Raw genomic sequence first — 14277 nt, forward strand, 5'->3', positions numbered from 1 at the left:
TACTATTTCTAAAAGCAGAAGTGAATGGAAACATCCAAGGATGAGACAAATTTATGAAAGCAGAACAAACAAACAAACAAAAAATCAATGCAAAAGAAAGTTCTTTGACAGACCGGTTCATGTTTTCTTTAGCTCGTAGTTAATAAGCTTCTTCAACATACCTTAACTTCCATGCAGCCAAACCCCCACGGTGTCACCACCTGTCTTGTGCCAGCATTTGCTTTTGTGTGCAGAAATCAAGTCAATATATGTTCGGCTGTTACACACCAGAAACAAGGGATACTTGGAATTAAAGCGACTGTTATCATGGTCTTAGAACAACTATCATTGGCTAAGTAAAAATAAGGACTGTAAGAATAGATAAAAACTCTTTAATGAAGAACTATATGAAACAATGACCCAAAGATCCTAAGGGGGAAAGGATGAAGTTAAAGCCAAAGATGCAAGCCCATGGATCAAGTTTTCAGTGCATTAAGTACTTGATTGGATTAGATGGGAAGGAATTCTTTGTTCCATAGTAGGAACAAAATAAGTAATAAAACAGATATCACCACACTCTTGCTTATACTCGCATATCACAATTTTTTGTATAGCATTAAGAGATAAAATATTTATATAAAAGACTCCAATTTAGTTGGCACCAATCAGATGTAATATTCAGGCCTCTGAGATGATTAAGAGAAAGCTTTCTCTCAAGAAAATAAGGACAGACCCGAGAGTCTATTTGTTAGTATTTTCCAACACACACATGAAACAAAGGATGCTGTATTTTCATTTAATGCAATTTACGAACACTTTGTAGAGATGTTGTTATTTTGCAATTTTCTGACAGCATTTGAACTCTTGATTATGCCTTTCCTCTAAAAATTCCAAAGTCAAAGAAATTCTGAGGTACTTAAACCAAACCTGTCTCTTCAACTTAATCATCAATTTAATGGAAGTACACACTTCTCTTGTTGAAAGTATGTGTAACAATAAGCCCACTTCATAAGATTTAGGTACATCTAGTCTCCTCTGTATTCTTGGTCTTCATTGTTTAGTCCATCTATTTATTATATTTATGCCAATTTGCAGCAGCTGCTTTCCCTTGCAACACAGCTTTCTAAAAAAGCAGGATGTTTTTGTAGGTATTCTCCTTCAACATAAAGTTCCTTTCCACATTTAATCTCTGCTTCCATTAAATTATTCACTGCTACTCTCGCAGACTCCATTTCAGGATCATTTTTAATGGCCTATCAACTGTTTCCAAGGCACTGCTCATGCTGCCACAATCCACATTTAGCATTATTCCTTCAGCTCTTTACCCTTTGTCTGCATAATTCAAGAACAGAATTATTTTTTTTTTTTAATGATTTCTTGGTACAGTTTTCAAATGACTACCAAATTCTTACATGACAAAGGATGTTCGGTTTTGATCCATCTAAAAATCATTAGAGAAAGACCTACATAAATTATCATATATTTGTTAAATTCTTTAGGTATAAAGAAAGTTCCAACTAATTGCAACAAACTAAGAAAAGGAGATGCTAGGTTTAGGTTATACTGTTTCATTAACCTAGCCTGTTCCTCCAGCGTTCTTCACAAAAATTTGGAAGCAGCAGAAAGCAGTGTGAAGCTGTTTTTATTAACTGTAAGGTTAGCATTCAAGCAGCAGTTCAATGGAACAGTGAAGAATGAGCAAATGAGGAAATATGGTGGAAGAAGAATAATTGAAGGGAAGAAGAACAGAGATCGAAGCAGAAGACAGATGGAGTATCACCACAGAGCTTTAAGAGCTAAAATAACATTAAAAAAAAAAATCCTGAATGCTCAGAAATGAAGTAAAGTCAAAGGAGCTCAGAAAACTGACAAGCGGCAATGCTGATAAAAGAGTGTACTCGACCTGAACACCACTAAAACAATCTCTTTGCCAAGAAGGAAAAAGGCAAAGCAAATCTGTGGGACCCTGCCACATTATTCTTGTGTATTTGCTGTAGGCATTTAAACTCCTCCTGACAACTCACATATCTGAAATAAAATGCTGAAAGCAAGTTTGGAACAGACATTTATTTAGAGCATATAACATATTGTGCCAGGTAGAACTTTGTCTGAATACAAAATATAACTATCAAATCCATTAAAAGTGATAAAATTTTATTGAACAACCAATTTTGTTAAGACGCTACAAAAATTTAACATTAAAATTATATAACAAGCATATTACAAGTCATGGTGTATAATAATGCAGCTGGACCATGCAGCCCAGTTTAGATTATTTTCGCTCATTTAGTACTGACCTATCTAGAAAGTATGAATAGGCCAGAATTCATCAGAAAGAGCTTGTTTCTTACCTTATTATTGAGAATCAAAGGTTATTAGGATAAAACAATAATGCAGACCACATTGTTGTTATAAACATTAGCAAATACAAAATTTAAACTTAGCCATAGAAAGAAACCCTGATGCCCTGCAACACCTGATGAAGCTAAAGGATTAAGCAGTACCCCATCAGAAGGCACGAACTGGTTCCTGAAGATTTATATTACAGGGAAGTATAAATCAGGACTACTAATATATTACATATTTATAACACTTCCTTAGAGTAAGAAAGCCAAACCAAACACAATCTTTATAAAACAATGTTTTCACTGTAGCAGTCTGTGAATGCTCCTTCGTAAGTTTCGACCAGGAAGTCATCCAAGGGATCGCTAGGATTTTAGTCTTTCCCATCAGTGTAGCTTAGTTTTCTGGATATCCTACAGAAAATAATTTTTTAGATGGTAAGTGAATTACACAAAAATACTATGCTTGCTGAAGCTCCAATGAACAGAATGGAACTGAAACAAATCACCGAGGCAAGGTATCTGAATATCTTGACTGTAAGCAACAGCAGGACTATTTGTCTGCATTCCTATGAGCTTTCAGCTGGAGAGGAAACTTCATCCTATGTCATTTTAATGTCTCAGTAATGTTACTACATTAATGTAAATTATATAAATAGCTATTAAACTTTGAGATGTAATCTTCTAATGTATTCGCAAATTGCTAAATATGAATGATACAAGTGAGAATAATTATTTCTTGCATATTACTTAAGAAATGGCATGATTTTTTAACATCTATTTTAAACCATTTAAACCATCTGACAAATGAGCATAGTTATATAGCTGTAGGACAGCATTCACACAGAGAGCAGAGGACAAATTTTAGTTACAAGCATTTCCTGTTCTCAAATATCTTTTTCACAATCATCTTCTAGATGAAGACAATCAAGTGCCAGACAGAACATTCATTTTTCCACAACCACTTGCTATAACATACAGCATTTTGCCACATGGTTTAGGCATAAAACTTCTGAGGGCTCTGAAACCAGATGAGCTTTACTCATGGGAACCATAGAAGGCTAAGAATATCACACCACTAAGATAGCTTGCCAGCTGACAGTCCGTTTTAGCCACAAATCAGTAAACATGCATTTATGAAATTAAGGAACAAAGATATAGATTTTATTCCAGATGGCTTGGCAAGAGAGAACCCTGTGAAATCCAGATTTCCTACTCTTTCTCAAAATTCTCTGCTTACACGCATTAAGGAAAGGAAAATCTTTTCTCTTAGAACAATTACTAATCTCACAGGGAGGACTATTTTCTATGGAGTCAGGAAAAAGAATTGAAGGAAAAAAAGAGGGAATCTAAGAACTACACAGAAATTTACTCTTTTAAGCGGGCATACTCATTGCAGATACATCCGTGACCACTTATCATCTTGCCTCCGGTCTTCCATTATATCAAAAATAAACTAATTGCAATCTTTATCAATATATGTTTTAATTCCATCTTTGCTTAAACTTAAACTTTTTTCTTTAAATCATACAACCTCTTTTCCAGTTAAGTTCTCCATACAAGTAGTTTAAAAATACATTCAGGCTTCCTTTGAAGTTTTAATTTGAACAGTTTGAGAAAATTTTTATATCAGTTGTAAAACCATCTCAAGTTAGTCAAAATATTTCTTGAAGGCAGCATATCTTGTGGTGCCAAATTAGACTTTTTTGGCAAAAAAAAACATGCCAAAAATGTTTTGGAAAATAAAATGAGAAGCTGTTCAGAGAACTTTAATGCTTTTTAATCTTGTTGCCTATTAAATTAGTTTGGAATTAGAAGTCCAAGAGATCCGAAACTTAATAATCCTACAAAAGTCACATTTTCTAAGAGAAGCAGATGTAGTAGGTCAGTATTGATGGCGCAGGAAGTAATGTTCCAGAGATCTAAATATACTGCCAATAGAGATAACAGCAGGAGGAGAGGATCTCTGTTATCTTCCAAACAGAGCCACTGCTTGTTTACACAGAGCCAAAATGCAGGTAACTATGTCCAAACGTACAGAAACTAACTTTTGAAAGTCCTTTTAAATGGCAATGTACTGCAGTCTCCACAGCCTAAGGATCTGAGAAGATTTTTTAGCTCAAACACACAACCCGAACCAATTCTATAATTATATCTAAAACAATAAATCCCTTTATAATGAACACAAAATAGGGACCAAGGTAGCTATTCAGTTAGGCCATCTTACTAACTTGTGTTCACAGATTATCCATGCTGGAGCATGGCTGTTTCTGTTCGCAGATGCTTGCATCCCAGCCTTCAAGTCTGCAGGTTTGATTAGCTTGGGCTCTCATAAACATCCATGCTGATTTTCATTCTAGAAGTACACATGCAAGTACAACCTCCATACCTTTAAAGTAGATGTTAATATAGAATTTCTTTTGAAATTTCTTCTCTTAAAAGGCACTTACCTTATGTTACGCTTCTGTGCATTGTTGGGATGGTTGTGATTCTTTGTTGTCCTAGGCCTACCAGAGTGGGCATCTGCAATCCCAGATTCTGGTGATGAGAAACATTATGAAAAGGCAAGAACAACGCTAAGATGCATGGACACTACAGTAGGTTGTTAAAATATTAGCATATTAAGACATTGGCGATACTTCATTGGCATGCATCAACGAGTAATTTCTTTAGAAAAATATTCTAATGCAAAAGGTTCCAGCAAAACTTAATTTCAAATATGTTTTATACATTAAATGTATTTGAGTATAAACTGGGTTTCTTTCAAATACTTATAGTTTATTAACTTTAGAAAATAGAAGAAATTATTTATTACCATTAAAAGTAAAAGAAACTGCTGATACTAGAGAAAAATGTAATACATAAAGTATGAGTTAAAATTTGAGGAAGGCAAAATAAGACAGATGGGATAAGTCAAATAATCAAATAATAATATAATCTAATAATAAATAAATAAATAAAATAACACATATAAAAATATAATAAATAATAAATAGAAAAATAATAAATAAATAAATAATCTAATTCTTTAAAATTAATCAGTAATGACAATGCAACAAAGTAAGAACCATGCAAACGAGTGCATTTCTTCTGCCATTTTCTTCCTGTGTACCAGCTGACAATATTTCAAGTAATCTTTAGTGTTTTCATTTCAATGTTAGTTAGTCGTTATCTTGATGACAACGATAGTAAAAATAAAATTTGGAAAACAAACATTGATCATTTTACTTAGGAGGAAAAATTCACGTTATATTATAAACATGCTTTAACCAAAATCAGGTTTTAAAATGGAAATTAAAAGATCAACATTGAAAATCTTAAACAAGTGTAGGTGAGTTTTTTTTAAATATGAAAATCATAATGTCCTGAATTAGCAAAAGTCTTTTTGTCCAGATTAATAATCCAATTTACCTAAGCAAGTGACAGTAACCATGCAACAACTCAATTGAAATTTTTTGTAAAGCTGAAGAATCCAACAAAAGTATTTGGTTATTCAGATGTAGCATTAGCAAACTATGCCTTTGCTGCTGAACATTTAGATACAGAAAGAAAAAGAAACAGGCAAACTGAAATAATAAAAGGAGGAGAGAAAACCAGAGGATAACAAGGACAGTAGAAAAAGCCCCAGTTAGACTAAATAAAAACTTCTTAAATAGCTGTAAATGTGTATCAGGAAACTCTTTCCTGTACAGATTATTTACTTAATGGAACACTTAAATGTACCCAATTACTACCGAGGAAGGAGAGCTGTCACCTAGACAGTGGGCTATTGAGATCTGCAGATTTACCCTTTGAAGAAGTGCTTGTGACTGGTAAAGCAGTAATTCATAAAGTTTCTGAAACTAACCTTGCAGGGAAGTACCAGGAATATCAAGAAAAGTTTTATCTGAAGAAGCATGAAATCCAGAGTCCTGAAAATAAAGCATCAACAGATTACATCAATGAAAAAGCTCATGTATTCTTTCACAGTTTCCCTCAGAAGAAATAACTGGGAACCAGGAAATTCAAGGGTCTGATTGAATACTTGATGATTTGAATGGAACTCAGTAAGGCTTAATTTGTTTACCTCACCATGTCCACCCATAAAATGTATTAAACATCAACAATTCAGAAAGACAATAAATTAATTAACAGGGACACTGTTTGAGATTATTTTAACGAGTGACATGGTCTATTAAAATGTGACAAAGTCTTTTCTTGAGCATTTTATAAGCATTTTCATGGTTATTAAATAAAGGGATCTTCCTCATATGATTCAGGAGACTAGATACAACTTACATTTTAGCAAATAAATATCCCCAAAACTTTAAACCTGTAAAACAAGCCTACTGACCAAATAGTATCAGAAGTGTGCTGTCACTAGTTTAAACAGCTTTCAGCTCTAATCAGTTTTTAACCCCTTCTCCAAACATCACCAAAGAGTGCACAATAATTTTTTTTCTTTTTTTACAAGGTCCTTACGTACCTGACTCTGACAGTTGTGACTGCCAAAAAAGCTGGGTTTACTACCATTGCGTGTGCTCAAAAAATCCATGCCAACTGTCTGAAGATTAACATTTTTTCTGTGAGGAATCTGTTGACATTTTGGTGATGTAAAGTAACGTTCTGGTATATTTTTCAGTCGCTTTACTGGTGAACAAAGAAGATCATTTTGAAAACTTCCTACTCTTTTAACTCTGGGAATTGCAGATAATGTTCGAACAGGAGAGTTAACAAGAGCATTTACAGTTTCAGACATCTGTACTTGTTCATATTTCCTCAAATGTGAAGCTCTCTGAATCCCAGGAAGTTTTGGAACAGCCTCACTAACCAATTGCTTATAGATCTTGTTGAATTTTCTATCATACTGTGTATTGAACATCGTGGAATCACTTAAATCCATCTTCACTAATTTCCCTTTCTCTTCAAGGTTCTGTGAATTTGAAAGAGGTCTTGTCAAAGGCATTTGGATTTCTTTTGAACACAGCTTGTAGTAGAGCTTTTCAAATGCATCTTCGTATTTCTGGGGCATCTTTGAAAGACTCTGCTTTGTAGACAATGAGGAAAATAAGCGAGTGCCCTGGAAAGAAATTCGTCTTTCAGAAATTATTTTTTCAGGAGTTAGGAGCAAAGTGTTCGATGGTCTCAGAGGAGAACAGTTTCTGACAGGTGTAAGAGTTTTACTATTGCCATAGGAACTGCAAGCAGATGAACACAGCTCTGAGGTATCACCACAAGGAAAGGCAGTTTTTTGAGTTTTACTGTCTTTTACCAGATGAAGCACTGCTGACCCTGAACTGGCAGTAGATATTCTAAAACAGTACTCTGAGGAACATTTGTAAGCCAATTTTTCACTTTCTTTGCATTCTGAATTCTTCAGTGAGACAGCAGGCTGTAACTTGTCTTCAACTAGAAATGTCTCTCCTGTAGTAGCCATAACATTAGGAAAAACAGACTGTTTGGAGACTTTTTGGCCTCTTCCAGATATCAAATGATGTTCTAAAGTTGAGTCAGAGTAGTTAATTTTGACTTCATTTGTATCAATGTGAGAATAAGGTACCTGACCAGATAAATTATTAATGGCAGAATTGCCATCACAAAGTCCTCTGCTCTCCCTTCTAAATGTTTGATTCCAGATGTCTTCACTTCTACCGCTGCATATGCTGGGTAATGCTTTCTTCAGTTTAAGAGGTCTGAACCCTCTTATTTTGCCTGCAGTGACGTTGAGCTTCAGCCTTCCAGGATGCCATCTTTTGTGCCTATAATGTCCAAACATGGATTTTAACGCTTTCCTTTGAGACTGCTTTGTCATGAGCCTTGTAAGTGTCTCTACCATGGATGGATACAAGTCTGCAAGAGTTACATCGCCCCAGGAGCACTCCTCATCTGCAGACTGGTATTCTTCCAAGATACAGCATGTTTTATCCAGTTCTGGAGAACACTGATGCCTGGGTACAGTTACTCTCTTTGGTGAAATGGGAACACCACAAAATTTTAACTGCAGAGGTCTCGATGAAGAATGTTCATTTGACAACTCTGCTTTCTTTATGCAGACAGCAGCTTGGTTGCCTATTCAGAAACACAAACGAATCACAAAACAAAACCAGAAGACAAAAAATTAAAAACTTATTAGGGCACCTACAGTAATGTATTACAAGACTTAAAAACAATTGTACACAGTACAGATAGCGTTACTGCAATAGCGTATTTCCGTAAGAAATTTTGCCAGGCTAAATGGATGATTAACATACAAACCAGTAGGAAATAATTAAAAGGATTTTCCTAACCATAGTGAATTAACAAACAAATGAAGACAAATCAAATGCATTGGGGAAAAAAAAGCTATTTTAAAATAGTAGCTTAACATACTGATATAAAGTATTTTTATTGTGGAGGCAGACTGGTTTGCTCTCTTATTTCTGACTAGGAGGAACAGCCTTGTCTTACAGGTTTTGTTACTCTATTTCCATGTTACTTGAAAGCTTTTTACTTATCTAGTACCAGTGCAGCTTTGCTTCATGCAAAACATGAAGATAATGCTTTTTGTAGTTGTTTGGCTTGAAATATTTACACCAAAACTCTATCTTAGGCTGGCATCCAGCCTGTAGGGCTTCTGAAGAAAGTTTACTACTGAAGTACTACTTTGAGTACCAGTTGCTAGCAGCCCCAAAGCCATTAATTACATTCCTTGATATCAAAATAAACAGAAACAAAAAAATTATGCTTTCATTTAATAGAGCTTAATGCAGCTGAATTTTGTAACTATGATTTTTTTTTTTCTGGCGCTATTTAAGAAAACCTAGTTTTAGGTATACAAGTTATTTATTTTCTATTTTTTCAATTACATTTTGCCATAGGCAAAATCATGTCTAACTTCTCCTCAAGAATACAACCTGTTGAACTTTTCTGATAGATAATAGTGCCTCTGTGTTTTCAGTAAATTAAATACTTCTAATAAATTCTGTTAAAAAAAACCCCATTCTGTAACATAAGTTACCAACACCCAAAAGATTTAGTTGTACCAATCAGCTCTTGCACTGGTGAAGCTAAATGAAGACCTTCCAGGGAATCTCGAGGTGCTATCTGAAAAGCAAACAAAAAAGACACAATCTAATACCTTGAACTTTCTGTACATTAAAGTTAGTATCAAACCCTTATTTGTGATTCCTCCTCTGCTCTCTTTACTGCAGGAGGTCCTGTAGAGAGTTATGGTCCTAAGGGGCTTAGTAGATTTCAGGCAAGATGGAAAAAGTAGTCCAAGACTTCAGTAAGAATTTTCAAGAGTTACCAGTTTTATCAAAGAAAGCTGTTTATTATGTTTGCAATTTCTGCGTTATGTATCATATTTTAATCCCTTCCACAAATATGTGAATTTATATATAGATACTTATACCCTGATAATGCAATACATCCCTGGCAAGTCCATTAGGAAACAGAAGCTGCAGCACCTAACATAATCCTCCATTCTCAATCCCCTCCAAGTCCCAAAACAAAAAGAAATCCTTTTTTTTCCTCTAAAAACCTTAAGTTTAGGCTTTTCAGAAAACTTACTGATCTATTCACACCTCAGGGTTCAAAAAACAAAGTAAAAAAGTGATAGAAAAATTGGATATGGTCTGTTCTGTTTCTTACAAATCGTTGCTATCACAGACCTGAGAAACTGTGATATTTAGGCAGACAGCAAGAAGAGGTATAATGATGGGACAACAGAGAAGTTGTATTAGAATTCATTGTTCTGTACAGTTAGAGAATTCTTATTTTATTCTAATTAGCTAATAATCTATAACAAAATAGGTCACCGTAATCCACTCGGGAATTTTTCTAGCAGAATCTTGTATTATTGCATCCACTCGAACTTTTACTTTCTCTTGAATTTTCTCATCATCTTTGTGGTGATTCTTAGAGGGAAAAAAACCAAAGAATTAATTAGAAGACATAGGTTATTGATGCTGACAAATTCAAACATATTCAGATTTATTTCAAAGCAGTATTATTCAGATGATGGTCTCCAACCCCCATAACTCATATAAACTTATTTTTAATGTATACATGTTATAAAAAAAAAATCCAGACAATAAACTGTATGTGAAGACACATAATCAGAGATAACTAGCTAGTTTACTGATGCAGGGAAAAGCATGCACTGCCTCAGAAGATCCACTAATAAACACAAACAAAAAAAACAAACCAAAAGAAACAAGTCTTAATGTTAGGTTACAAAGCATTGGAAATCACAGCTACTGCTGTAAATCTTTACAAGCATTATAAATATCCTAGGAGTTCAAATGCAAATTAAGATCTACTCTGTAATACATCTCTATGTGAAAATCTGGTGATAAATGGTAACTTTTTCATTAGTGAAACTCTTGTCTTCTGAGGCAGTTTGTATTGGCTGTTGTCAGAAACACAACAATGCCTGGTGAGTAAGGAAAGTAAACTAAGTTTTTGGTGGTTGTTTTTAAGCAAGTAGGATACAGGATTAGAATAGCTGCACACACAAAGTATGATTTTTTTAATCAATGTAACTACTCTGGGGAGTCCTGATACCCAGTCTAGTTTGGGAAACAACAGCAGAAGACTCCATTCTGCTTTTCTTACGGCAGCTGTTATTTCATGTTTACTTTTTTTTTTTAAATTCCTGTAACCTATTTATGCTGGACGCAGGTGAACAATCATATTTTTATAACTGCTTTCACCTTGTGATTCCTCTGGTTATTCTTTTGCCATACCTATAATAGACATTCTCAGGGTTGGCTGTTCTATTCGGTTAGATTTTATGGCTTTCTCTGGTATACTAATAACACCAAGACATAATATTACTTCATCCTGGTTTTCATGACATTATTGAACTTCTCATTTGCTGTGCTTGCGGAAAATGTGCATTAAGATACAGACTACATAGTCTTCTGCGTCAACTCACCAGGCATGTGCAAGCTCTTGAAATAGTTCAATCATTTCTATTGAACACAAAAATTATTCCATTACATTAGACACTAGATTTTTTTTTTACCTGTAAGTGAAGGTCTTCAAATTTTCTTCTTACTGAAACTATATCAGCATTGCTTTCTTCACCTACAACTTGAAGATAAACACTAAATAAAGTCCAGTTGAACTCAGAACCAAAATAGAAATGTTTTTAAACACACACTGTATAGCTTATTGACTAAACTGGTTGCATTTCAGAAAACTGTTTTCTAGACTAAAAATTTTTCTCAGTATTATGTTTTCATTTCAAGTCCAATTGAAAAGCATGGTTTGCAGTATAAGTGACTTGAGTGGAACAATGAAGAGTGAAAATAACTTGCTTGTAACCAGTTTTTCAACCAGTTTTATGCTAACCATTCCAGAGACTAGGATATTTTCAAAGCACTGCTGTGCAAGACTCATTATTCATGCCCATTTATTTCCCATTACATTCCTAAATATCCCAACAAAGACAGTAAGGACCTTCTACTATACTTCCTTTTATTAGTTTCTTATTGTCAAGACTGCCTCAGAACTGACAAGGTGAGAAATAAGAGAGGAGTGAATATTAAAAAGCAAGTTCAAATATTCCAATTCAATTTTTGGTATTCTGTAGGTATTTTTAGGAATGAAACCCAACAAAACTGGGGTTTGTTAGGAAGTGGGCTACTGTAAATTTTACGTTTTGACTGTGATGTGATCTTCTAAATGTAAATATACTTAGATAAATATATATGATTCAGAATTGAACTTTCCCAAATAAATTCATGTTTTTGTGATACTATCCTAATAGTAAGAAGAAACTTCAGATATCACTATAACTTTGCCATGCTTCTTCCCGTGAAACCAAAGAAGGTAGACCTAATAATTTTCCCTATTAAGGGTAAACCAGTACTTGCAGGTACAGGTGGGAGCTGTTTCACTTATTTGTGCCTGCTGTTGATAGGTTTTTCATACTTTAGAACAAAAATACTGTATAACACCTGTAAGAAACACGGCCTTCACTGAGAAATGTGAAGCATTCTGTATGAATACTAAGAGATGGAAAAACCTACCAAAGCTTAAGTTTTAGCTAAAGCAACTAAAGATATCCTTTTTTCCTTAACAAGTTAGCAAGTTAGCAAGATTATAGCCACTCATTTTTTTGTGCTATTAAGAACCATCTACATATTACTTTGTAAAAATTAAAGGCAAAGATTTGGACCTTCTGAATCTTTTTGTATCAGACTCCTTATTTCCCAGCTCATCATTTTAATTTCACAGGTTGATTCAAAGTCTATACCTGAACCCTGCATGGATGAATTTTTGGTGAGATTGTAGACGGAGAGAGACACTAGGTTGTGTTTTATCCTCAGACGTTCAGTGTAAAATTTTCTCAGATGAACGTCATAAAATAAACAACACCAAAAAAAATCACTTCCAAACCTTAAGAAAGCCCAACACACCTTTGCTGTACGCATCATAATTTCCCCCTCCCCGCCATTTACCCTAGTAAAAACATGTATGTTATTGGAACATACAGCTCCTTTTCAGAACAATGAGAAAATCTGCAGATGTCATACATCTCCCCAAGTAGTATCAGAATTACACTTCAATATGTGGTCTTGGTTTGACTTCCATCATGATGCCTGATCTCTAATGAACTAACTATACACTTTTTACTGTAGATAGCATGATGGCATTCACTATACAGAATATTACGCTAAATTTTTGTCAGCTCATCATGTGACTTCACTAGATTCTTTTAAGAACCATTTTTTTAATATGCCTATTTAACTAGCTATTCTTAAAAAGCTAGCAACTTCCAAATTTCTCCACTTCCATACCCACATAAGTTAGGGTTGGAATTTTTAGATTCAGTGAACGTTTGACAAACCCAACAAATACAACAAAAAGCTTACTGGTTAGTTGATAAGGGAAGATTATTTTGATCAACTTGTGATGATAGCAACATCAATTATAATGTCTTACTCATCGTCAACTATCTTTCATAATCTTTATGAACAGAAGTATTGTTAAGTTTTTTCGGGTAGTTCCCCCACAAAAAACAATGAGTATCCTAAAGAGTTTGGCATAAAACTAGGACATGTTCTATTAAGTCAACACTCCTTGGATAAGATAACTAGCACTTATTTTTTCAAACACTTTACCTGCATTGCTTTGACTTCCTCTTGTATACTGCAATCAGAAAAAAAAAAAAGTCAGAAGAATTCTAGAAGAGAAAAAGTATTTTAACCGATGCCTTTATTTACTTGGAATATCTCACAACTCGGCAGTCCCTAAGCAGTCATTCAGTTTCCTTCAGCTTTTCCCTGGCCTGAACAGAAATGCGACAAATACATGGTAAAACTTACCTGATCATTCACTTCTTGACATAGTGTTGTTGTTAAAATCACTCCAAGAACATATGCTTTAGCTACCCTGGCCCACATAAAAGTCTAAGAGAATTCCTCTTACAGTTCTTAATGTATTTAGTCAGTAAAGTTGCACAGCAATGCTTAGTAGATGATGAATCAGGATAAAATAGATCACTATTTGTCAGGATAAATCAGGATATAATAGAATAATTTAGAATCAGGATAGAATCAGGATAGAATAGATGACTATTTGATAAAATAGATGACTATTAAAATGTTAAGCTCAGGATAAAATAGGTAACTATTTACCAATCTCATCTGATGGTCTTAACCAATCTATCCTAACACTCTATTTTAAAGCAGATGTTGACTTCAGTGATACCTCTTGCAAATATTACATGCCACAGCAAGATTAGCATGTATTCCTATATTAGATATATAAAAAGAAATATTGCTACATTTTGACTGTAGTAGGACTATATTATTAGATACCTCAAGAACTTCCTTCTTCCATTTTCTAATCTTCTTGACTGACACGTCCTCCCATCGTTTAGGCCCTAGAAATAAAAAGATATCAGTATAAACATAGCTTTTCTTATAACACTATCTACACCAAGTATCATTCTAGCAAACAAATATCTAGGAAGAACATATTA

At 34.2% G+C, this 14277-nt stretch overlaps 1 protein-coding gene across 1 annotated transcript; it reads right to left on the bottom strand.

The window, feature by feature from the left end:
• Positions 1-2448: 2448 nt before the first annotated feature.
• LOC138726830 (uncharacterized) lies at positions 2449-11861 on the bottom strand. The gene is made up of 7 exons (XM_069868856.1): positions 11311-11861; positions 10100-10198; positions 9323-9383; positions 6787-8369; positions 6169-6232; positions 4772-4859; positions 2449-2735 (listed from the first exon to the last, which is right to left on the bottom strand). Exons 4-7 carry the CDS (start codon positions 8134-8136, stop codon positions 2696-2698), a joined length of 1542 nt encoding a protein of 513 aa, XP_069724957.1. The 5' UTR covers positions 8137-8369; positions 9323-9383; positions 10100-10198; positions 11311-11861; the 3' UTR covers positions 2449-2695.
• Positions 11862-14277: the final 2416 nt, after the last annotated feature.

The sequence above is a fragment of the Phaenicophaeus curvirostris genome, chromosome 1, assembly GCF_032191515.1.
Source record: "Phaenicophaeus curvirostris isolate KB17595 chromosome 1, BPBGC_Pcur_1.0, whole genome shotgun sequence".
In the NCBI taxonomy this organism is placed as follows: domain Eukaryota; kingdom Metazoa; phylum Chordata; class Aves; order Cuculiformes; family Cuculidae; genus Phaenicophaeus; species Phaenicophaeus curvirostris.

What these genes read in the sequence shown, in the direction of transcription:
- LOC138726830 (XM_069868856.1), bottom strand. Translation starts at nt 8,136, where the DNA reads ATGGTAGAGACACTTACAAGGCTCATGACAAAGCAGTCTCAAAGGAAA. An exon ending in GTCACAACTGTCAGAGTCAG is followed by an intron (nt 6,233 to 6,786) that starts GTACGTAAGGAC and finishes CTTTATTTTCAG; the next exon opens with GACTCTGGATTTCATGCTTC. An exon ending in TCCTGGTACTTCCCTGCAAG is followed by an intron (nt 4,860 to 6,168) that starts GTTAGTTTCAGA and finishes TCTCATCACCAG; the next exon opens with AATCTGGGATTGCAGATGCC.